This window comes from Malaclemys terrapin, chromosome 2 (genome assembly GCF_027887155.1).
Source record: "Malaclemys terrapin pileata isolate rMalTer1 chromosome 2, rMalTer1.hap1, whole genome shotgun sequence".
NCBI classification, from domain to species: domain Eukaryota; kingdom Metazoa; phylum Chordata; order Testudines; family Emydidae; genus Malaclemys; species Malaclemys terrapin.
In genome coordinates, this window is record NC_071506.1 from 82,187,425 (window position 1) to 82,211,235 (window position 23,811).

Below are 23,811 nucleotides of genomic sequence, written 5' to 3' on the forward strand. Positions count from 1 at the left end.
CCCTCCATGCTACTTAAATCGCACATTGGGGTGCCTGTGCTATGGAAGGAGTCTCCATGTTGGCCCTACATAAGCTAGTGTGGAAGACCTCAATGGTGAAGGGCCACAGGATCAGTGCTTATGTGAGTCCAGTGGCCCTAATATTCTATTCATTTGATATGACGTTGGCTGTTTCTGAAAAGCATCATCGTGCTTTGTGGATTCAGAGAAGGATGTCAGCAGGAATGCTGTGGCAAACAGGATTAGCTTAGTTAATTCACCGAGAACTCTATTTCCTCCAGGGTTAAGGGCGAGACTTCCCCCAAAGTGTAGCTTTAAAAAAAATAATTTGTGGAGTGTCTTGGCTTACAAAGGTAAGTGATAAAACAGCTTTGTTTATAGTTTAAAAAGTATTATAGAGAACTCTACCTTTCAATGAAAAATAAAGTAATGCTGTTTTTAATAAGACATTTGCTGTTTCTTGTCAGTATTATGGTCAAAAGAGACTGCTTTCACAGTAATTAAATGCTAATGGTGGTGTCTAGTCTAAATCTTTTTCACTCTGATAGGGAGACTAAGCAAATGAAATTTCAACTTACCTAGTTTTCTTGTGTAACCATAGGTATGTGTTCTTTTGGAATGAATAGGCATTAATGAACTATCTTTTAAAAGTACTTAATTGTAGTCTGCATGGAAAAGATTGTGTTTTTGTTTGCTACTTAAAATTATAATAACCTGTTTTGCAGACCGACTCTGGAGTTTCAGCAGCAGCAGCTTCTAAAAAGAAGAGTTTAGTTGATCAATTCTTCAGCATTGAATTTGAAACAACGTATCCTAAGGATTTTAAATCAAGATCTAAAGAGCGGTAGTGATCTAGTTACTCAGAGTGGGGAGGGGATTTCACACATAAGGGATAACATAAATGAAAAGCTTAATCCAGGAGAGTCTAGAGAGAGAAAATACTTGGCTAAAAGATGCATCTGGTATTGTAGAAGTACATAAAAGCACATCACAAAAATTAGAATAAGCAGTAACAGGAAAAATGGTACCTTTGGAAACTTTTTTTAAAAACAAAGCTTAAATACCAATGGCTCTTCTCTAGAAACTAATAACATTTGAAGTTCTTTGCCTCAGGAAATGCTGAGTCTACTTTTACATGGATACCAACGATATCTTAATATAAAAGGGACTAGATGGCCACTCATTTAGTGTCTAATTTGAGTGTTGCTGATGTTCTTAGCAATGTACAAAACGTGAAGTAGACTCTCCCTTTCCTGAGGAATTTTGTCAAATGCAATAAATACATAACAAATAAGTCTCTCACCGTCAGGTGACTAGGAAGTGGATTCATCATACAATTTTCATAGAGTAGCGTGTGTTTTTGTTTGTTTGTTTTGTGTTATAGAAAAATAATTAGTTTAGGGAGAGGGATCAGGACTGACATGCTCCATGGAAGTGGCATTTCAGTCATAGTGTACTATTCTTTAACATCATCCCATAATGGAACTGAGTGCCATATTTGGGCCTGGGGAATATTTTTTTTCCCTGGACATATGGGGAAGAACCTGAGGCAGTTTATTGTTTGCTTTTCTGAGATGTTGAGAGGGAAATATCTGTTAAGATGAGGGTAGTAATCCTATATAACTTTTTTGATGCAGAGTCAGGCGTTAGATCTTTTTGGAGCAAGAAGGTCATGTTTTTCTGCTTTCATACCATTTTTTAGTTTCTCATTTTAGTTTCTGAGCCCCTAAACTGTGGGTGGAGGAGCAGAATGTATAGGGTAGGAGAATAGATACAAAGGTCAGTGGCATGATGAAATGAGTCCACAGAAAGTTTGGGGTGTAGCTTGGAGAATGGGGAGAACGTGTTAATGGAAGGGCATGTGGAACAGAGATGAAGGTGTAGGAAAGGGAAGAGTTAGCTGATAGGGAGACTAGGAGGTGCATGGTGGAAGGAACTGCAAATGAGGAAAGCTTGGACATAGGTGATCCACTATCAAGTGGTCACCTGATAGGAAGAACAGTGAAAGGAGGGGATGGATAAAACTACAGAAGAGGAAGTGATGGGGAGACTAGTTATAGAGTTAAGGAAGAAAGAAAAGTTGAGATAGAAAGGAAGAAGGTATGGAAGGGGATGTGTACCATCATTAAGGATGCGATTTAGTCATGGATTCAGTGACTTTACTAGATGTCTGAGACTTCTTCAGCTGTCAGTGGCTGAAGGCAGGGCTGTGCACACCCCTCTCCCCCCCATGGCTGCCATTGGGACTGTGCGGCCCCTTCGCAGCTTTGGCTGGGGCTGCAGCCACGATTGCTACCCTCCCCCTCCTCCCCATAATGGCTGGCGCTAGGGCCATGTGCCCCTCCTCATGGCTGTGCCCAGTGACTGCGGCCAAGGCCATGCACCCCTGCTCTGCGGCTTCAGGGCCAGAACCAGGGCTGTGCGCGCTCTACTTCCTCCTCTCCCCCCACAAACTGTGCTGGGGCCAAAGCCAGGGCTGTGCCCCCTCCCCACCCATGGCAGTGGGATTCGTTCTGTCATTTCCCCCCTCTCCCCAAATGGGGCTCCAGCTGTCATTCCGCTTCCCTCCCTAGCCTTGCCCCCTGGTTAGTTTTAGTAAAGTCACAGACAGGTGTCAGACTCCCGTGAATTTTTGCTTATTGTCCGTGACTTTTAGTAAAAAAAAAAAAATGACAAAATCTTAACCGTAACCATCATAAAATACATTTTTAAAGAGACGGCTGTTCAGTGGTCTAAAGAAATGGGGGGAGCGTGGGAGATAGCAGATGTAGAAGAACTTAGGGCAATTGTCTCTACTCTCCTCATTTGTCTCAACTCCCCATATTCACTATCAGTGGAGTGTAATATCGAAGAAGATCCCATGATTTGATATTGGCAAACCAAATAGAATAAAATGGCCTTTGCAAGGTTGTGTCAATAAAACGTATATTGCGAGCTGTGGCTGTTTCAATGGACTAACACTCTAGCCATTAGACTGGTTAAAGCAGAGAAGAGTGGGTGGGGATGTATTTAACAGAAGGGCTTTTCAGTGTTCCAAATCTTAGTAGTTTCTTTCTGATATTAAAACCACATTTACGTAAAAATTAAGCCTTCTAAAAGGAGGAGTAAAAATACTATCTAATCAGGAGTTTCAGATTGTATTAACTGTTTAGTATTCCATTGTTCCTACTAATGTAAATGGAGCATAGTTCAGCTCTTAGGGTGTGATGGTTTTCCTTAATTGTGTGAAGCATGAAATGTACAGAAGCAGAAGAGGAGGAAGTAACTAAAGGAAAAGAGAATCAGCTTCAACTTAGTTGCTTTATTAATCAAGAAGTCAAATATCTTTTTACAGGACTTAAATTGGTGAGTAGTATTAAATATATCTTGTTTGATTTACATTCTAAATTACCTATATCAGTGCTCTTGGCTTTCAGAGACAATATCTGACAGCAAGCTTCACTTCCCAATTTTAAAAAGGTAGCTGACCTTTTGAGGTGGAATATGGCAAGAGGAAAAGGGGAGGTGAATTGCATATTAACAAACAATAAAACATAAATAGAGCACTAGCTGGAAACTGACATAGTGCAGCCAGAGATTGATTTCCAGCTGTCTTCAAGAAAATCTATTGATCATGCTTAGGGCTCCGTGTCTGTCACAGAGGTCGCAGAAATCACAGATTCCGTGACTTCCTGCGACCTTCGTGACTTCTGAAGCAGCCAGTGTGGCTGTCCCCAGGGCTAACTGCTCAGGCGGCCCTGGGGGCAGCAACACCAGCCACTGCTGGAGTGGCTCTGCAGCTAGCCGCTAGTGCAGACCGCCTGAGCGGGGGTGGCCCCTAGGAGATTCTTCCTCACCCTTCCTCCCCCCCAGCAGTGACCCAAGTGGCAGCGGGCCCCCTGGGGCTTCCCCCCTCCCCCCAGCGGTAACCTGAGTGGTGGCAGGCCCCTTGGGGCTTGCCTCCCCAGCGACAACCTGAGCAGCAGCAGGCCCCCTGGGATCCCCTCCCCCCCCCCCCCCCCTTTCAGTCAGGGGTATTTATGGTATAAGTCATGGAGAGGTCACGGGCCGTGATTTTTTTTTTTTCTTGTCCATGACTTTTACTAAAAATACCCATGGTTAAATCGTAGCCTTAATCATGCTGAATTGTGCTCCCAAACTATCATAGGGTTTGGATAAATATTCTCGTTTGAACTGAGACCAAAAAAGCAAATGACCTAAACGCTTGGAGCATGTCTTTCCAGGAATAAGGCCAAATACTTTGTACTACTGAGAGAAACATGTAGGTAGTACCATTCGTAATTGCGGATATGTTTATCAAGTCAGCCATTGTTGAATTTGCCACCACCTACAGAAAGATGCTGCTTTGGCTGTTGGTGAAACAGCTGGCAGACCAAGCTGGAGCAGAAGCATACTGATAGGCTGAGCAGCAGAATGCCAAATCTGAGAACCCTTCCTACACAATGGTGTAAGGGAATGCTAAGCTGACAAACATAAATGGAAGGAGTACCTGTTAGTTTGGCTGCTGAGGAAGCAGGTGGAGTTATCAGATTTTTTTTTCTTCTACTTCACTCCTCCAATGGCAACTGCTAGAATGGTTAGTGTACTGTCAGCAATAAATTCTGAGGCAAACAAATTTACAGCAGCATAAAGCAGAAGAACATTTAGAAGTGAGTTATTAAAAACTAATGCTACCCTCCTGCAAAAATTGCGGGACTTTCCTGTGAATTTATGCCTAACATGCAATATTATATGCACAGCCCAGATTACCACCAGGTGTAGTATTTGTATAAAATAATAGTACTTTGAGAGTTGTTTACATTTTATACATTATTTCCACAAGAGTTCACTCTTATTTGTGAGAGAAATAGTGTATTTGGGATGAGAAACCTTATATCATTTTTTTTTTTTAAATTACATGGGTTTCATCTAAATAGAAGTAGAGTAAGTAAATTTCTCCAACAAGAAAAATCAAGGGTAAGGCTGAGAATCCTCTCTTTTTGGGACAAGCCGCCTGAGGGAAGACTGACCTTCCAGAATTCCCCAAACTTAAAACTTGGGGAGAGAAAGTCATGATGACAACAACCAGGCCACTCTAGCTTTTTACTAGTCTTAGTCTGCACCTGGAGGAGATCCATGAGCAAGAAGTGCTGTGCCAGCAGAACATTACTGTCTGGCTTCTGGACTGCAATTCCAGCCCCTGCTCTGAGCCAGAAGACTGAACTGAAGAACTTGCAAAAAACCCATTACCTTAAGTATCATATTTTTCTTTTTTGTTTTCATTGTCTGGAGACATCCCAGTCTATTTTAGCCTTTTTATTTTTAGGGTGTAGAAATGTGCATGCATAAAGTCTGCGTGAGGAAGGCACCAGAAGGAGAGTTCCTTTGGTCCAAACAACTCTAAATACTGTCAAATAAAACTATTCTCTAAAGTGTGTTTAAAAGTCCTGAAAGGCTTGAAATTTCCATCTGTAATTTCTGGTAAATAAGAGTGGTGAAACTTGTGTATTATAAAACACATTAACAGACTCCCTTGATAATAATTCGGATGGGGGAAAGAAAGGTAGCTACCACACAAGAACTGAATTCTAAGAAGGTAGATTTATAATTAGCTCTGAGGTTGCGCTCTAGACATTAGATGGTTTTGTTTCAGTATGAATCCGCTCCAAGTTATAAATCTGATTGACTTTGGTTACAAATCCCAACTAATCAATTTTACCAAACAATCAGGAATCTCCTTAGAATCCTCTGTAAAATGTATAAGTATTCACTGTTTTTGATATTTGATTATTTAACTATGATTTTAACCCCAGTCCAATATTGAAACTAATGTATTGATTTTTATCTTGATTTAATAGTTTATTGCTTTATTCTGTAGTTTACTATTAGTAGTAGCTTATCTTTGGTGATATATTTTCTTGATCTTATTTTTAAGTGTTAATAAACTTTTATAAAAAAGATATACTTAATCACATTTCTTTTAATAATCATGGTTCCTAAACCTTTAACAACCTAGTATCCATCCAGGTTCTTAATCTGAATGTCTGATCAGCTCCCCCTAATTAGTCTTTGGTTTTCATGTTACTTGGTTTTGTTTGGATTTTACATTTGTTTTCTACTAATGTGTTTCTAAATAATTCAAACAGTGTTCTAAGATAAGTCTGTTACTCAGTTCAGGGCTATGCTCTTTTGTTAATTACATTGATAAAATATTAATTTTAACTAACATTTACAGTGTTACTATTATAATTGCTTATATCCAAAATCTCTCACTGCACAACCAGTTACATAGCATGTAATTTTCTAGTGGGGGAAAAAAAGCTTGCTGTTAGGAGATAATTATATGGGATCTTTAAATTAAGCACCACAAATGTTTATGGCACTGAAGAAAAACATGGTCCTTGTGCAGAGAGCTCTCATATGCTAAACTCTTATGACATATCAAGCTGTAGCAACCAGGTAGAAGAGTTTGATGGGTGGAATAAGGTCTAGGGTTAAGATTGTATATGTTCCATGCAGCTGCTTGGTTTTATGCTGTATAGGTCTGCATTAGTTCAGTTTTAATACTATTGCTCATTTCTCTTACAGCGTCTTCAAGACGAAATCACAAAACTTTCTCCAACATTGCAAAGAAACGCTCTGTACATCAAATCTGTGAGTAGTAATCAGTCATCACTATTCTTGTAATCTTATTAACTTCATCATGTTGACAAGAACTTTCTGGCTCAAAACACTAAGTTGTTACTGGAATAGAATTTGTTGAACCTTTGCAGATTTCCAGAACCAAGAAGTGTAAAAATCTGAGCAATTTATTACTTTATTTAATCCAGAGGCTCCAATCAAGATTTGGCACTTTTGTGCTAGGTGTTGCACAAACACATAGGAAGACCCAGTCCCTCCAAGAAGAGCCTACAATCTAAGACAGAAATGCTAAATGTCTAAATTCTCTGTGAAAATCTGAAGTATAATGGATCCGTCTAAATATTTTCTTATTTAGTCCAAGATTAGTCGTTTGCCTGCCTACCTGACTATTCAGATGGTTCGATTTTTTTACAAAGAGAAGGAATCGGTGAATGCCAAAGTTCTTAAGGTCAGTAGCAACCTTCATCAACATTATATTGATGTTTAGAGTTTTTATAAACTTGGAGATCAGAATTTTGTTCTAGTTCATTAACACTTCAGACAGAATACTATCTGCAAGTATTTTTGCTCTCAAATTACTCCTCTTATAGACAGAACATCTTCATTCCAAAAGCATACAGTATCTTTGAATAAAGAAATATATTGAAACTGTCACAAAAACTACAATGTCAAATTAAATGTTGTTTTTCTGCATGGGACTGAAGTTAAATTGCCCTGATGCTATTAAGCATTTTTTACCCTGTCTTTCACCATTAGTTCAGAGGAGGATGTTACATTCGCTACTTTGTGACTATCCTGTCTTGGGTGAGGGGTCTTGCTTTCAGCTCACTCCCCAATCAACACTCTGAGGGGAGAACTTCCAAACTTAGTGGGCCTGTTATCTTTGACTGACTGCTTCATTTTGTAGTGTTCAGGCAGCAGGGCTGCTTAGATTACTTCCTGACTGTCAGAGAGGGAAGAACCTGCCTCTCCACTTGCTTTTAGGAAAAGGAATGAAAAAGAAAATGGAAAGTATATAAAATAAAGGCTTGTGTGGCCCATTTATGATATGACAAGGCCTCCAAGAAAATGTGTGCACGTAGAATGGAAGAAGGATGTGTGTGAAATGAGAGCAGGAGGGCAGAGGCAGCTTTAGGTACAAGAAGCCTCTTGGGGCTTTACTTGTTTGGAGAGACCTATAATCCTGTACTGCTTTGACAAATCCTAAGCCAGCCCACTCTCCCTTTCCTGAAACCCACTGAAAAGCAGCACAAAGTCTCGCTTCCTTCTAGCACAAAGTAAAGATTGGTTTTGTGAGAGGTGGGAAAAAATCTGAATGCTTGCATGTAACAGATCCTATATATAGTACTCTGTTTTGCATAGTGAGACAGTTTAGAGGTGAGTTGAGAGATTGCTGCAATGAGGGAAGATGTGAAGGTGTGCATAGCTATAGAGCACAGATGTGCCAGTTTATATGTAGCTTGTTAGTGGGGTGTGTACATGGGGTTACACCTCTACCCCGATATAACGCTTTCCTCGGGAGCCAGAAAAATCTTACCGCGTTATAGGTGAAACTGCGTTATATTGAACTTGCTTTGATCTGCCGGAGTGCACAGCCCCCCCCACTCCCCCCCGGAGCACTGCTTTACTGCGTTATATCCAAATTCGTGTTATATCGGGTCGTGTTATATTGGGGTGGAGGTGTATTTGTTTGCACAGCATATGTAGCTAGGATGTAGGTGTGTTTACTTGTGGTGGTTATGCATGTTTTTATCCTCTAGCTGTGCCACTACAATATTGCACAATAGTGATTAATGCTGCTACATTGGGCCACTTTGAATACACAGTTAAAAAGTAGAAATTTTATAGTGGGCATAAATCAATTAGGAAAAATTTAGCATACACAAATTTACAAAATAATTTTCCCAAGAATTCAGGACAAGTTCTATGCCCCGTTTTTTAAGTTTCTATTTTTTTTTTAGTTTCGATTGCAAATACACATTTTTATGCTCATCAACTGAAAAATAACCATGCATTTGGTGCCTCATACAATTAGATGCCATTAGTGACTATGCAACTGAAAACATAATAAAAATAATGTAGTTAGCATGCCAAAAGCCAGTTCTTAACTCCTCATAGCTTAAATTTTACTTGCCTGTATTTAAAACCAATGAAGTGACCATTTCTGATGAACATCAAGTCACATGTAGTGTTTAATTCTGTAATTCAGCACAAATAACTCGGTCTCCCTTCTTGAAGGTTCATGTGGGAGATTCAGCATTTTCCAAATCAAAAAAAGGAAAATAAAAATATCTGGATATGAAACAAAGTATGGAAAGTTTCAGCCCCAAAGGAAAGCTAAGATTTAATGAAAATGGAATTGATAGAAACTGAGTTTCAAACTTGACAGCATTGAGAATGACAATGGCCAATTATGTGGTAGTGGATGGAATAAAAGGGGCCCTTTTCTGCCTGGGCTGGCTCTTCACTGCCTTGTGTCCCTCCCAGCAAATCAGATGCCTGCAACAGGCTTCCAGGAATACTCAAATGAAAGCTCTCCCTTTTAGTGGAGCGGGCTTATTAGCTGACTGGCATCATGCAGCTCAGGGAGCGTGGTGTAACGCGACCCGATATAACGCGGTAAAGCAGTGCTCTGGTGGATCAAAGCAAGTTCGATATAACGCGGTTTCACCTATAACACGGTAAGATTTTTTGGCTCCCGAGGACAGCGTTATATCGAGGTAGAGGTGTAGCTTGAAGAGCGTGGTTTTCATACTCTTCACACTTAAAAATGGATTGATCTTGGCAGATAAATATCTATTCCTACAAAGGTGAAATGACACAAGAACTAGGGGTCAGAAATGAAATTAATAGGCAGCAGGTTTAAAACAAACAAAAGCAAGTATTTTTTTTCACACAACACACAGTCAACCTCTGGAACTCTTTGACAGAAGATGTTGTGAAGGCCAAGACTATAACGGGGTTCAAAAAAGAACTAGATAAGTTCATGGAGGATAGGTCCATCAATGGCTATTAGCCAGGATGGGCAGGGATGGTGTCCCTATTCTCTGTTTGCCAGAAGCTGGGAATGGGCGACAGGAGATGGATCACTTGATAATTACCTGTTCTGTTCATTCCCTTTGGGGCACCTGGCATTGGCCGCTGTCGGAAAACATGATACTGGACTAGATGGACCTTTGGTCTGACCTAGTATGGCCTTCTTATGCCAGCTAATAGTACTGTAAAAGAGTAAAATAAAGAACTGTGCTAGGTATGAACACTTTGAGAAAGCATTCACTAGTTGTATTTAAAATGAAATTATAAATTCATATCAGTTAGTGGATAGGCAATCTAAACTCTATGCTCAGATATAAATAACTGAATCCCACTGAGATGTCAGTTATTCAGTGTATCTATAGAGAAAGGACTGTTAACATGTAAATGTTTGTATTGACTGTGTTTTAGTTTGTTGCAGCTTACACCGCATTGGCCTGTTACAGAAACACACACCAACACTACCCCATATGCAGACATACATAAATATTTGTACAGAAACTCCTCACTTAATCATCCCAGTTAACATTATTTCATTATTACATTGCTGTTCAATTAGGGAACATGCTCATTTCAAGTTGCGCAGTGCTCTCTTCTAACGTTGTTTGGCAGCCCCCTGCTTTGTCCACTGCTTGCAGAAAGAGCAGTCCGTTGGAGCTACTTGGTGGGGGGCTTAGAACCAGGGTGGACCGGCAGCCCCCCTATCAGCTCCCCACTCCCCTAAGTTCCCTGTGCGGCAGCCTCCCAGCAGGCTATCAGTTGCCGGCAGTTCAGCTGTCCCTCCCCTCACTACCATGTGCTGCTTTTGCCCGCTGCCTTGGAGCTGCTCTCAGGAGCCTCCCACTTGCTGTGAGGGACGGGAAAGAGGGGGGCTAATGTCAGGGTGTCCCCCTGCTCCTGCCCCCCACTTATCCATCCCCATAGAGAGGGGGAGGACACAACAGGGCTCATGATGGAGGGAGCTTGCTGGTGGTAGCTGCCTTAAAAAAGGCAATGTACTTAGACTGCGGTCAGCATACTTAAAGGGTCAGTGTGCATCTCTCTCTCTCTCTTTTCCACCTGCATTGTGTGTGTGCCTCTGTCTGCCATGCTGTCTCCCCTCCCGAGTGCTAGTTCATCATTTAGCAGTAAGGCATTCCCTGGGAAATATCCCACCCTCTGACTCCACCACCTCAACCAAGCTTCAAAATCATCATTGCTGTGTACAGTATAAAACTGTTTAAAACGTATACTGTAAGTGTGTGTGTGTGTATGTATGTGTATATATGTTTTCTGTCTGGTGAAAAAAATTTCCCTGGAATCTAATCCCTACCCCCCATTTACATTAAGTCACATTTTTCAGGAATGTAATTACGTTAAGCGGGGAGTTACTCTAGTCAGTTTTTCAGCAGAAAGGTAATCGGACAGTTGTGTGCATTTTTATAACATCTATTATGTGGACATCTTAAATTATTTTATACTTTTGAATAAATCAAGAAAAGGTTGTCAGAAATATGGCTAAGTGCATTTAAATTATCAGAGGGGATTGGCTTTCTATGGAAAAACACTTCTTTAATATGGAATTCTAAATTGAGCTAATAGCCTGACTCTTTTTTGTAACTTGTTCCTAGGATGTCAAATTTCCTCTTATGTTGGATGTATACGAGTTATGTACATCAGAACTTCAAGAAAAGATGGTCCCATTTCGGTCAAAATTCAAGGATCTAGAAGACAAAAAAATTAATCAGCAGCCAAAGAATGTAGGTTACATGACTATTTCTTAGCCATTTTGATTTATGTAGTATGCTAAATTGGTTTCATATAATCAACGAAAGTGGGGTAGCATGTCTTAAAGCTAATATGTATCAAGTCATAATTTACAAACCTGCATGCTGACATAATGGGCCATAGTTTGAATTTTTTTCATGACTTACCAAAAAAAAATTGGATTTGATAGATTAATTCCACAAACTGTTCATGGAAAAATCTCCATTTTAGTTTCTACGCACAATTGTAATTGGTGAGCTGAATAGTAGATGCTTTAGATTTACTGAATCTATGAAAAAGTGATTTTTTTTCAATTTCATAAATTGATATGTTCAAGCAATTTAAACTGCAATTTGTGGGCTGTGAAAGCTGCTTATTGTGTAAGAGAATGTTGACCTGGTCATACCAGTGTGCTTTACTGTCAGTCAGACCAACTTTAACTTAAAAGGACTTGCATAGGCTGTGCCCAGGAATAGTGATCAGATTACAAAACTTCAGCTTTGTTTCAAGAACCTGGCGTAAATGTGTTTCAAAACTCAGTTGGAATATTCAACAGTATTTTGGGGGGTGGAGGGGAATACATGCCTAATCTGATTTAAAAAATTCACCTCACATGACATAAAAGTCTCATCCAAGGATAGGCCAGAAAAACAATTCCCTTAAATATTCCACATTATTTTTCATTACCTATTGAAAAACTGAGCGAAATGTCTCACATACATACATGTACAATATTGTCTAAGTGTAACAAAGCGGTCAGCATAGTTGTTTGAATGGAAAAAAGTGCTGTATGCTAGTTCTTACATGGCAGCAACTTGTTTGTTGCTATTTCCTGAAAAATCAGCTTCTAAGAAATATAAGTTAAATCACTCTTACCAGACAAATATGTTGTTTGTGCTTTAATTTTAGTAGAGAAAATATGGTGCAGTTGATCCTTTTTTGGCAGCTGGAGACCAGTCATATAGAACAAAGTATTTTTTGCTATGCATAAGTATTTTCTATAAATATGTAAACTGTGATATGCCCAAATACTGCTGCTTACTGGCAGATCATTTAAATCTCAATAGAATGAAGTTGCTCTCTCAGCTCTATATCCTAAAGGGATGCCAAGTGGCTGTGATTGATATTGAATTGAAGAGCAGGAGTAGATGTGGTCTTATTAGCTCAATAGTATGTTTTTTAAAACGGCTAGTTATTTATTTACGTGCTTTGATTTTTGTTACAGCACAGGATATTTCTATAAGCAATTTTGTTGTATCCTGTATACTACTCTGATCTAGGTTCTTCTTTAAAAAAAGATGTTAAATTGTACGTTAAGCTATACCATTGTATAGATATTGCTACAGTTGGACTGTTCATCCCCCATGCCCCATCAGCTTTCATTTCAGTCTTTGGAGGAGGATTTTTTTTCCCCTTTAGATGGGGGAGAAGAGGTGTTTATTGTGAACAGAATTGATAACTATTTAGTTTGTCTCCCATCTTTTTATTTTCCTTTCTAGTCTCTCCCCGGCTTTGAGTGACCCTAGCAAGAGCTGAAAACTTTCTATTGCAGAATCCTGTTGGCACTCCAGTCCATTTTCACATTTTCTGCTGCTTATATTGTCCCTGTTGGGTGATTTTCGGGTGCCAACCTTGAGATCTTGGTGGGGTCATTTTCAGAATGTGGCTGTTGAGCATATTTTGGAAATCAGGTTCCATTAAGGTGTTTCATGTTAAGCAACCAAAAAAATCAAGGCAAACAATCTCTCTTGAAAGATGTAGGCCATACATTTGATACAGATATAGTAAAGCATTTTAAAATTAATCATCAAAAATTGTTTTCCAGTCTAGTAAAGGTGATGGTGCACAGAAAGAAGTTAAATATGAACCATTTTCCTTTCCTGATGGTAAGTGAATTTTGAGAAGTTTAATATCAATTTAAAACTTGTATCCTAATTAAGCAAGGGGGAAAATCTCCCCAGCAGAGAACTTTATTTTTCATGACTTTGAAAATGAATTATCAGAAACCCTGGTGCAGTGTAATAGAATGGAAAGATTAATGGCAAGTTGAGGCATGTTTGCTATCTATTTAAGACACTTCATCACAGAAGCCCTATACTCATTCACGGGACAAGCAGATTACATGCTGTGCACTGAGAGGCACTTGCATTGATATATAGTTGCTTTCCATGTCTCCTGGCTGGGAGTTAAAAGTTGAAGTCCAAAGTCAGAACTTAATTTAAATAGAAATACTTACTTTGTAATTACCATGTTTTGGGTTTTGTAATTAGTACACTCAACTCATTTCTCTTGTAGAATCCAGGCTTTGGATGCAAGTAATGAAAAGTCCACTTAGGCAGCAGGTGTAGCAATGCAATTTCAATTCCCACTCTGTTGTGGTGGTGGTTTTGACACTGAATGGACAGGGGCAGCCAGGGAGTGGGTATATTGGTGGTAGAGCATCCAAATGATGTTCCATTGAACAGATGAGCACAGATTGTTTCCAAAGGGACCATAGTGCAGAACTTCTGAAGGACAAAAGACATGGGATAGTGTGAGCTCTCATCCAGTTCAGTTGCTTGTATTCTCCCATTTCGGATGCTGCTATCCATCTGTGTTCATCCAGGTTTTTCCACACTTCTGTGTTTACAATGATAGACTGCAAAGGAAAACTGCTCCCCTTTTCAGATGTATTTAAGATGCAGATTGAAAAGTAAAACCTCAATGAGTGTAATTTTAAGCTCCATTTAAAAAAAACAAAAACAAAAAAAAAAACCCATCTAAGCATTGTACCCTTTCATTTGATCCTAAGAAATCACCACTTAGGGAGATACTGCCAGTACTGAGCTGCCGATTTTAAAGCAGTCTTCACACACAATGAGCGATAGCACATGTCATCTACATACTTTCAGTAAATAACCATGCAAGAAGAAAATTTGTCCATGTTTCTGTCCACGTTCACAATAAGAATAGGTGTAGGAACTTCAAAATAAGTTTCCCATAGCATATTAAGTTACCATGAAAAAAGAGAATTGTTTCCAAAACTAATGTTGGCAGGAAAATGAGATCTGCTTTTAAGTTCAGCATACTCAAAGGTAGCTCACTGGACTTAGCAGGATTTCTTCTATCCTAATTCAGATTACAAAGTCATTTCCCCTTTTCTAAAAAAAACCAACCCTGGTAAAAGTTGACTTAAATGATGCATTTAGTGTGGTAATAAATTACTACATGTGAATGGTAGTGACGTCATTGGGGTTCCTTTCAAGTTGAACAGCATGAATGATAAAGTTATTAAATCTGCAAAAACAGCTGTTGATCTTTATTTACCTGAAATGTTCTATTTCATATTGACTGTAGAACTATGCTGTAACCTGCAGTAGAGAACTGTTCATTACTCTGCATTTGGGTTTTGATGCATTTGACAACGAGTGTCAAGCCAGCAAAATCTAACCCTTGGTACAAGGAAAAAGCTGACCTTGGTTGCTTCAAACCGTTCTATTTAAATGGAAAAATGCATTATCTGCACTAAGCCAGGTTAAAATTTTTAGTAAATGTCAGGGACAGGTGGAAGGCAATAAACAAAAATTCACAGAAGCCCACAACCTGTCCCTGACATTTACTAAAAATACCCTGAGGGGGACAGAGTGCTGGCAGGGCTTGCAGCTGCTCCGGCAGCCCTGCCCCAGAAGTCAAAGGTCCTGGAAAGTCACAGAATCCATGAATTCTGTGACAGTCGTATCCTTAGCCATAAGTATTGTAGTCTAAAGGTGATTCTGGCAAGGCAAGCTTAAACTGCATGCAGATTTGTTACTCATTAGGCTCTGTGTCTTGCATGTAAAGTCCATTTACTATGTGTAATCAATATGGTGCAATTTTTTTCTCCAGATATTGGCTCCAACAACTGTGGTTTTTACGAGCTGCAGGCAGTGCTAACACATCAGGGAAGATCTAGTTCCTCTGGTCATTATGTATCTTGGGTAAAAAGGAAACAAGGTAATATCCTTTTCAATGCTATTAACTAACGTACAAGTTAACCAGTGCAGTTAAGTTTTTCATTTAAACAGAGTGTTTTTAAACAGGGCCTCAGTATTGCCCTTTCCTCCTAAGGGATACTAGAAATAATTCTTATATTATTTACATGTTTATAATTCAAGTATCTTTTTGTTTTTTGTAGATGAATGGATTAAGTTTGATGATGACAAAGTCAGCATTGTTACACCTGAAGATATTTTGAGGTTATCTGGGGGTGGAGACTGGCATATAGCTTATGTTCTACTCTATGGACCTCGCAGAGTTGAAGTAATTGAAGACGAAGCTGAACACTAGTCTACAGTTTTAGTGGTTCCTGCCTAGGTGTGAAATAAATGTTGATCACTGATCATTTCTTTATCCCTGGAGCTTTAGCATTGGAGACAATTTGTTCAAGCCCTTTCTCCTCATATGAAGCGGGAAATTAATCTATTTGAAACTGATCCATGTACCAAACACTTACAAAAAATCATTGCTGGACTGTACTGCTGCTCACTCAGTGGTAGTAGGACACTTATTTACCTAAGGATAACTTTTTTTAATCTAACTAAAATGAGCCTCCCTCTTTCTCCTCCAACTTCAACCAAATATTTATTACACACCTATTCTTACAGCATTTGTTATCTTGCATGGTTTATACCACTTGTTCAATAGCTCTCCATCCTTTGCCTTGTCTGACATGGAAGGGAAATTATTTCCTTGTGTAACTCAGTGCTGCTGCCCGTAACCCACAGAAACATGGCTACAATCAAGTATTTGTCCAGTCTGACCTGCTGACTCAGTATGTTCTGTTGCTGGCATTTCATGTCTTTAAAATAAATGGTGATCAACAACAATGACGCTGTTTAAAATTATCCTTTCTTGGTCTTGAAATGTGACATGCCATCTGTGCTTAGAGCAGGCACTTACGCTGCCTCTTAAACCAGAACTAAACTACAAGTGAATCATGTCACTGTCCACTAGCAGTACTGATAGCACATACAGGTAAATGCTATTGGTTCTTTAACAATTTAGTTTTTAAAAGCTGGATCTGTAACTAGTTGAGCAGTATCCCAAAAGTAACTGTTGGGCTTAGTTACTTCATAGGTTCTAGTGCAGGGGAAAGCAACCTGTGGCACACGAGCTGATTTTCAGTTGCACTCACACTGCCTTGGTCCTGGCCACCAGTCTGGGGGGCTCTGTATTTTAATTTAATTGAAGCCTCTTAAACATTTTAAAAGCCTTATTTACTTTACATACAATAGTTTAGTTATATGTTACAGACTTCTATAGAAAGAGACTTTCTAAAAACAATGTTACTGGCATGCAAAACCTTAAATTAGAGTGAATAAATGAAGACTTGGCACACCACTTCTGAAAGGTTACTGACCCCTATTCTAGTGCCATGTCTCTTATGTTGTCCTATGGAAAAGTACCTCAGAGGAGCTCAGTGGGAAAGGTGATTATACCTGAAGTGCTGTCAAATGGAGAAAGTAAAACAGAAGTAACTCCTACTGAATGCTCAAACAAGAAATTTTAAGGTGGAAGTGGGTTTTTCTGGTAAGTTGTTGTCCCTTTAAAGCAGGTTAAAAGGAGGAAGTGTCTACCTTGCCTTGCTCTTGGAACAAAACAGCATTTGTGCCTGTATGGTGGTAGCACCCTTTGATAGCTATTTCTCAATATTAGCTATATTTATTTAGGCCAGGTCTAAAACCACTGATAATTGTCCACAAGAGGTGGGTTGTACCACTTACTCTACTGATACAGAACACAAAGCCTTAGAACAGTTTAAACTGTTTCTGCTGCTAGGCCCCAGGATGTTTAAATTTCAACAGCTCAACATGTGCACAACCATGTGGGAGTCTCAAACTATGCATTACTCCACTCAACTTGCCTTCTAGGTCCAATCAGTAGAGTAGGTCTGTGGTCTGTGTAAGATAGCTTCTGCTGGCAACATTTAGTACATGGCCTAGCTTGAGTCAAGAACTACTCTGCACCCAATATTTTAAATTTAAATATTTTGTTAAATTACCAAAATAATTGAAACTGGCATGTTTATTAATTTATTTCAAAATCAGTCAGCAAGTGTATCTAACACTACAGACAAAAAAATAGAACTTCAATTCATTTAAACTACAATACAGAAACTTTGCACTGCTTGTGAGGGGTGCAGAAATAAGTCTCAGAGGAGTTGAGGGAGAGGGAAGGAGCCTGGGACTAAAACTGGTTGGTGGTTGGGTGTGGGTGAGTGAAGAATGGAACAGCTTTTTTTGGGAGGGGCAGAAGGAAGAGCAGTGGCCAAAGCTGACCCTATGCCTCTTCTATTCAGGCAAGTACATTTGCCCCACTAGCCCTTCTAAACCCCCGTTTGAAATGCCCCCCGCCTCCTAAGCTGGCTCTACCAGCAGCTTGCTGGTTGTTACTATGGTCAGCTAGCTGATGTGCTGCCACAGCAGTCTCTGGTGGCTGAAAGGCAGAACTGCAGTAGTTCTTGGGCAGAATGTATTTTCTGCAGGAGAAAACAAATTCTGTACCAGGCATAAGTTTTTACAGCTAACGAACAGCAATTGTAAAACAGCTTTAGACTGAAAGGATTTTACTTTCAAAGGAGAAAAAAAAAAGTCTTGTTGTTACTCATGTTACTTAAAAATAGAGTTGGCCACCCTCTGATCTAGGAGTCCTACTTTTACATAAAAGCATGAATCTGACTTTGGCACAAAAAGTGGGAGTGTGCTAATAAAGTTTGCAGATGACACAAAGCTGGAAGGTATTGCCCATATAGAAAGATCTGGATGACCTTGTAAACTGGAGTAATAGTAATAGGATGAAATTTAATAGTGAAAAGTGCAAGGTCATGCATTTAGGGATTAATAAATTTTTGTTATAAGCTGGGGCCTCATTAGTTGGAAGTAACAGAGGAGGAGAAGAACCTCTGATTCTTAGTTGATCATAGGATGACTATGAGCCACCAATGTGATATGACTGTGAAAAAAGTAATGCAGTCTTCGGCTGCATCAGGTGAGGTATTTCCAGTAGAGATAAGGAGGTGTTAGTACCGTTATACAAGGCACTAGTGAGACTTCATCTGGAATACTGTGTGCAGTTCTGGTCTCCCGCATTTAAAAAGGATTAATTCAAACTGGACCAGGTACAGAGAAGGGCTACTAGGATGATCCAAGGAATGAGTCTCCTTTCGTAAGACAGGTTTTTCAAAGAGCTTGGCTTGTTTAGCCTAACCAAAAGAAGGCTGAGGGGGAGATATGATTGCTCTTTATAAAATATATCAGTGGGATAAATACCAGGGAGGGGGGAGAACTATTTAAGCTCAGTACCAATGTGGACACAAAAACAAATGAATATAAATTGGCCATCAGGAAGTTTAGACTTGAAATTAGATGAAGGTTTCGAACCATCAGAGGAGTGAAGTTCTGGAACAGCCTTCCAAGGGGAGCAGTGCGGGCAAAAGACATATCGGGCTTCAAGACTAAGCTTGATAAATTTATGGAGGGGATGGTATGATAGGATAGCTTAATTTTGGCAATTAATTGATCTTTGACTATTAGCAGTAAATATGCCCAATGACCTGTGATGGAATGTTAGAGAGGTTGGGATCTGAGTTACTACAGAGAATTCTTGCCTGGGTGTCTGGCTGCTGAGTCTTGTCCACATGCTCAGGGGTTAGCTAATCGCCATATTTGGGATCAGGAAGGAATTTTCCTCCAGAGCAGACTGGGAGAGTCCTGGGTTTTTTTAACCTTCCTCTGTAGTACGGGGCACAGGTCACTTGCTGGAGGATTCTCTGCACCTTGGTCTTTAAACCATGATTTGAAGACTTCAATGGCTCAGACTTAGGTCAGGGGTTTGTTGCATGGGTGAGATTCTGGTGCCTGCATTGGGCAGGAGATAAGATTAGATGATCATAATGGTCCCTTCTGACCTTAAAGTCTATGACTAGTTTCCTAAAAAGATATTCTGCCATCTTCTCCACAAAATTTACTATAGGCTCCCTGCAACATGATTTCCTTTGTCAGTCATCTTACCTCAGACCTTGTTGTAGAGCTGTCTTGAACTCCTGCGTAAGGACTCTTTCCTGCTCTCTCTTCCTGCTTAATGTACTCAGTCTGCAAGAACATGTAAATGTGGGAAAGGAAAAGAGGCAGGTATGGGTCCATTATAAATAAAATGTATTAAAAGCCTAGGGAAAACACAACTGCATCCCTCACACAAATTCAGGCACTCAAGCTAGGAAACACCAGAATTAAGGTTGCCTGGGTAAGTTTCATTCTGCCCCTTTGTGTATGTGGGTTACAATAGTCTTTAATTAAATAAATTGCTACATTGTGCTTTGAATGTACAAATAGTATAAAAAAAAAAGCCCACCACCACCTGTAGGTGTGTCTTAAGGGCACTTTTGGGGAATTAAGGCTTTTCTGCTTTAGTTCCGTCTGTTAAAAGGGGGATGGGAGGACTGCTTTGTTGCATAATAAGTTATTTGACTGAACCCACAGAGAACAGACCTCCTTACTCAAACCTGTGCTCATTCCTCTATGAAACACTGAGTATCCACAACTTCAGCTGCAGTTCTGAATGCTTTGCATGTTGAAATGTCAGGCGCTTGCTGTCTTAAGCTGTACACCCAGAAAGAACAAAGTGACCACATGTGAAAATTTTGATTTAAATGTTTTTTCTATCTTCAGTCATACACAGAATCAAGTGCTCCACTGGCATTCAACTACCTAACTGCAAGACCAACCTTGCTCTTCCTGCACTGTCCTACCCCATTTTTTACATACTTTCAAATTTCTAAAGTAAATGAGCCAGGGTCCTCCAGCCAGCTACATTCACTACACAAGCCTGAACTGTTCCTTGAGTGCTGTTGCATGAACCAAAAAAAGCAGTGATTTATTTAAGAATTATTATAAGGCATTTACACCAGGGACAGGCAACCTTAATGCTGGTATTTCTTAACTTCTGAATGCATGACTTAGCACTCCCTTAATGTTCTTTTAATGTGTGGGGGAGTGTTAAATTTAAGTTCTTCGTGGAGTGCTTGCTCCTGTCCATTCCAAGTAGATGTGCGCATGCCATGTGCACAGTTGCTGGAAGGTTTTTGCCCTAGCAGTACCCGTCGGGTTGGCTCAGGCCCCCCCTCTGGTTGCACCTTCATGGTGCTACATATAGGGCCCTGCTCACCCACTGCCTCTCATTCCGTCTTAGTACCAGTGACGGTCCTCGGAGCGTTCTCTTCTCCCCTTTTCGAATGATCCCCTACTGTACTCATCTCCTACCTACAAGTAGCTTTCAATCGTTATTAGTTTGTAGTTTAGTGTAGTACTTGAACCCCCTTGTTAGTCGAGGTTCCCTTCCCCTGCCCGGGGCTTGCCTTGGTCCCAGGGGTTTAAGCTGTGTAGGGTCTGCCAAAAGTCAATGCCAATCCTGCTTAAAGTGCCTAGTGGAATTCCCTCACGATAGGTGCAAAATCTGCAGAGGATGCCATCCCTACACTAAGGAGGAAAGGGACCACAGGCTGAAAGTTTTTCCCCTAGCTGCACCCATCAGATCGGCTGTAAGGGCCCCTGGAATCATACCTTCATGGTAGTCAATATATGACCCTGCCAGACCGACGTCTTCTCAGTTCTTTCTTACTGCCAGTGACGGCCATTGGAATTGTGATGTCTTGCTCAGCAAGTTCTAACATGTTTCTCTAGCCTCATGTGTTTTTGTTCTTTATATGTTTTAGTTAGTATTAGTACTTAGCAGTTGGGCTGGGGGGTCTACCCTCTATCCCGACCGCTGTTTCTTGGGAGGGCTTTCATGCCCAAGTCCTGCTCCAACCCCATGCCAACCCCCACGACGCTTGTCTAAAGTGGCTGGGGAAGGCTTACCAAGCCGATAGGTGCAGGATTTGCAAGGGGTTTCACCCCAGAACCAAAAAGGAGGGAGACTTTCACCTTAAGCATCTCCATATGGAGGCAGCACTTAGACCTCAGCTAGTACGGCAGGACCCAGCACCAAGTTCTTCAGTGCGTAGCATCCCGATGACAGTGGTGGAAGCGGTACTGTAGATGGACTCTGGTAGAGACCCACAGCACCCTTGCTCCCAAGCGCCGAAACCTGCAGGATTGACTCGGCCCTGCTCCCACTCCCTGGCACAGAAGTGGTACTGGAAGCAAGGGAGGAGCAGTTCTCTGTCCCAGAGGCTCACCCCTCTGGAACCGGCCAATGGGGTGCGTCCTCATGAGGAGCACCCACTGCTGAAGTCTGCGACGACGGTACTATTGACTTCAGCCCCGCAAAAGGGACTGTCGAGACCGGTGCCGTTGGACTCCCCAGTCCACAACATCGAGGAGATGGAGCTGCCATCCACCCCGGACATCTTTGCGTCCGCAAAGGACCTCATCGCCATGACCGCACCAAGGTCACCCATGATTCACACCAAACCTCTGGTAGCCAGGGCCGGCTTTAGGCCGATTCAGCCGATTCGGCTGAATTGGGCCCCGCGCCAAGAGGGCCCCGCACTGCAGCTCTCAACCCCCGCCCCCAGCTCACTTCCTCGGCTCCTCCTCCCCTCCCCTGAACGCCCCGCCCCCTCCCCTGCTTCCCGCGAATCTCTGATTCGTGGGAAGTCTGAAAAGAAGCAGGGGCGGGCCAGCAGCACAAGGTAAGCTGGGGTGGGGGTGGGGGTGGGGGCGCGAGAAGGGCTCCGGGGAGGTGCGGCCCGTTCCCGCAGGCCCCAGCGGCTCTGGCCCGGCCTGGTCCCTGCGGCTCGGGGCGGCTCTGGCGCGGGTCCCATCCCCCCACGGCGCAGCTCGGGTCTCCCCCCGTCCCGTCCTGCGGCGCGGGTCCCATCCCGGGTCTCCCCCCGTTGCGCGGCTCCCCTCCCCCGTCCCCCCTGCGGCGCGGCTCTATTCCTGGGGGCGGGGCTTGCAGCAAGCCCCGCCCCCAGGAATCAGGCCCCGCTCTTGCTAAAGCCGGCCCTGCTGGTACCACATCGCATGGCACCATCTCGAGGCAACCTAGTGATGCTCTGGTCCTTGGCGCTGCCAATATAATCCTGGCACCACTCGGAGTCCTGCATCGCTTGCAATCATGGCACTGATCCAGGTCATGCCAGCGCTCCCGCTCACAACGCTGATCCACACATTGATCCCCATCACGCAGCAGGTCCCGGATCTGGCACCAGTCCCGACACCGCTCAGCGACCCCGTGTAGCTCCAGATCACGACACCACTCCCCGGATCAGCACTGCTCGGCACCACCCTGGCCCTCGCGGTTCCAATCCCAGTCTTCGGACTCAGAGGCGGACTCTAGGTACTCAGAGCGGGGCCGATACCGGTCAGGCCCTGGATGCTCTGAGCTGGGGGCAGGGCCGTGTCCTGTGCAGTGGCCGGGACCAGCGCAGTGGCCATTCTGGACCCCGTGGGCATAACACCAGGCCCAGGTCGCTCAGTCTGAAGGCTCCCGATTGGCCACCTCTGAACCAAGAGTGCCAGAGGCCTCGGCCAGTTGCCTCACCCCTAGGAGTGCCGAGAAGGTGCGGTGCCCCCACTCTCCTCAGAACAGACTCCAACTCCAGTTCTTGAGCCTGGTTCAGCCAGCAAGGCAGGTCGAGAGGTTTCTAATGAGCAGGAAGGAGAGGAGGACCCCCTTCCCCCATTAGCCTCCTCGTCGTCCTCCCCCGACAAGGACGCTGCAGGCACTTCCGTCTCCAGACTGCCTCCCATCTGGGCCGGTTCCAGGCACCAGCGAAGGAAGCCAGTGCCTGGGGCAGCCAACAGAAAGGGGCGGCGGGTCCTTCACTCCCTGTCTGTCTTCCTTCTCGGCAGCACTTTGGCGGCAGCTCAATCGGGTTTTTCTTTTTTTTCGCCACTTGGGGTGGCAAAAACCTGGAGCCAGCCCTGCCTCCCATAGACAGCTGCACTCACCCGGACCTCCTTCACATAGTGACACACAACATGGGCCTGCAGGCTGAGGAGGTGGTGGAGTCAGAGGACCCAGTGGTCGACAGTTTAGCCCCAGAGGGTCGTTTGAGGGTAGCTCTGCCCCTCATCAAAACTATAGAGGCCACTGCCAACACCATCTGGCAGACCCCAGCCTCCATCCCTCCCACTGCCAAGGGTGTTGAGAGGAAGTACTTTGTGCCATCAAAGGGGTCTGATCACTTCTTTACGTACCCGCAGCCTTGTTCATTGGTGGTTGCGATGGTAAATGAAAAGGAGAGGTGGGGCAACAAGCCCCAGTGCCTAAGTTCATGGAGGCCAAATGCCTGGACTTGGTTGGACGTAAGGTATACTCCACCGGGTACTGCCAACCAGCAGGCAATTCTGAGCCGGTATAACTTCAACTCCTGGAACTTGAGCAGCAAGTTCAAGGAGCTTGTGCCAGCTGAGTCCAGGGAGGAATGTGGCGCTATAGTGGAGGAGG

The 23,811-nt window shown here is 42.4% G+C and overlaps 1 protein-coding gene across 1 annotated transcript in view; it reads left to right on the forward strand.

Moving 5' to 3' along the window:
- Window positions 1-16,247, forward strand: part of USP14 (ubiquitin specific peptidase 14) — a 32,271-nt gene extending 16,024 nt beyond the window's left edge. The window contains exons 9-16 of the mRNA XM_054019225.1: window positions 726-808; window positions 3,231-3,345; window positions 6,568-6,633; window positions 6,977-7,069; window positions 11,265-11,393; window positions 13,226-13,286; window positions 15,265-15,372; window positions 15,554-16,247. Of these exons, the coding sequence (XP_053875200.1) occupies window positions 726-808; window positions 3,231-3,345; window positions 6,568-6,633; window positions 6,977-7,069; window positions 11,265-11,393; window positions 13,226-13,286; window positions 15,265-15,372; window positions 15,554-15,705 (807 nt within the window). The 3' untranslated portion in view covers window positions 15,706-16,247. The remainder of the gene's footprint in view (window positions 1-725; window positions 809-3,230; window positions 3,346-6,567; window positions 6,634-6,976; window positions 7,070-11,264; window positions 11,394-13,225; window positions 13,287-15,264; window positions 15,373-15,553) is intronic.
- Window positions 16,248-23,811: the final 7,564 nt, after the last annotated feature.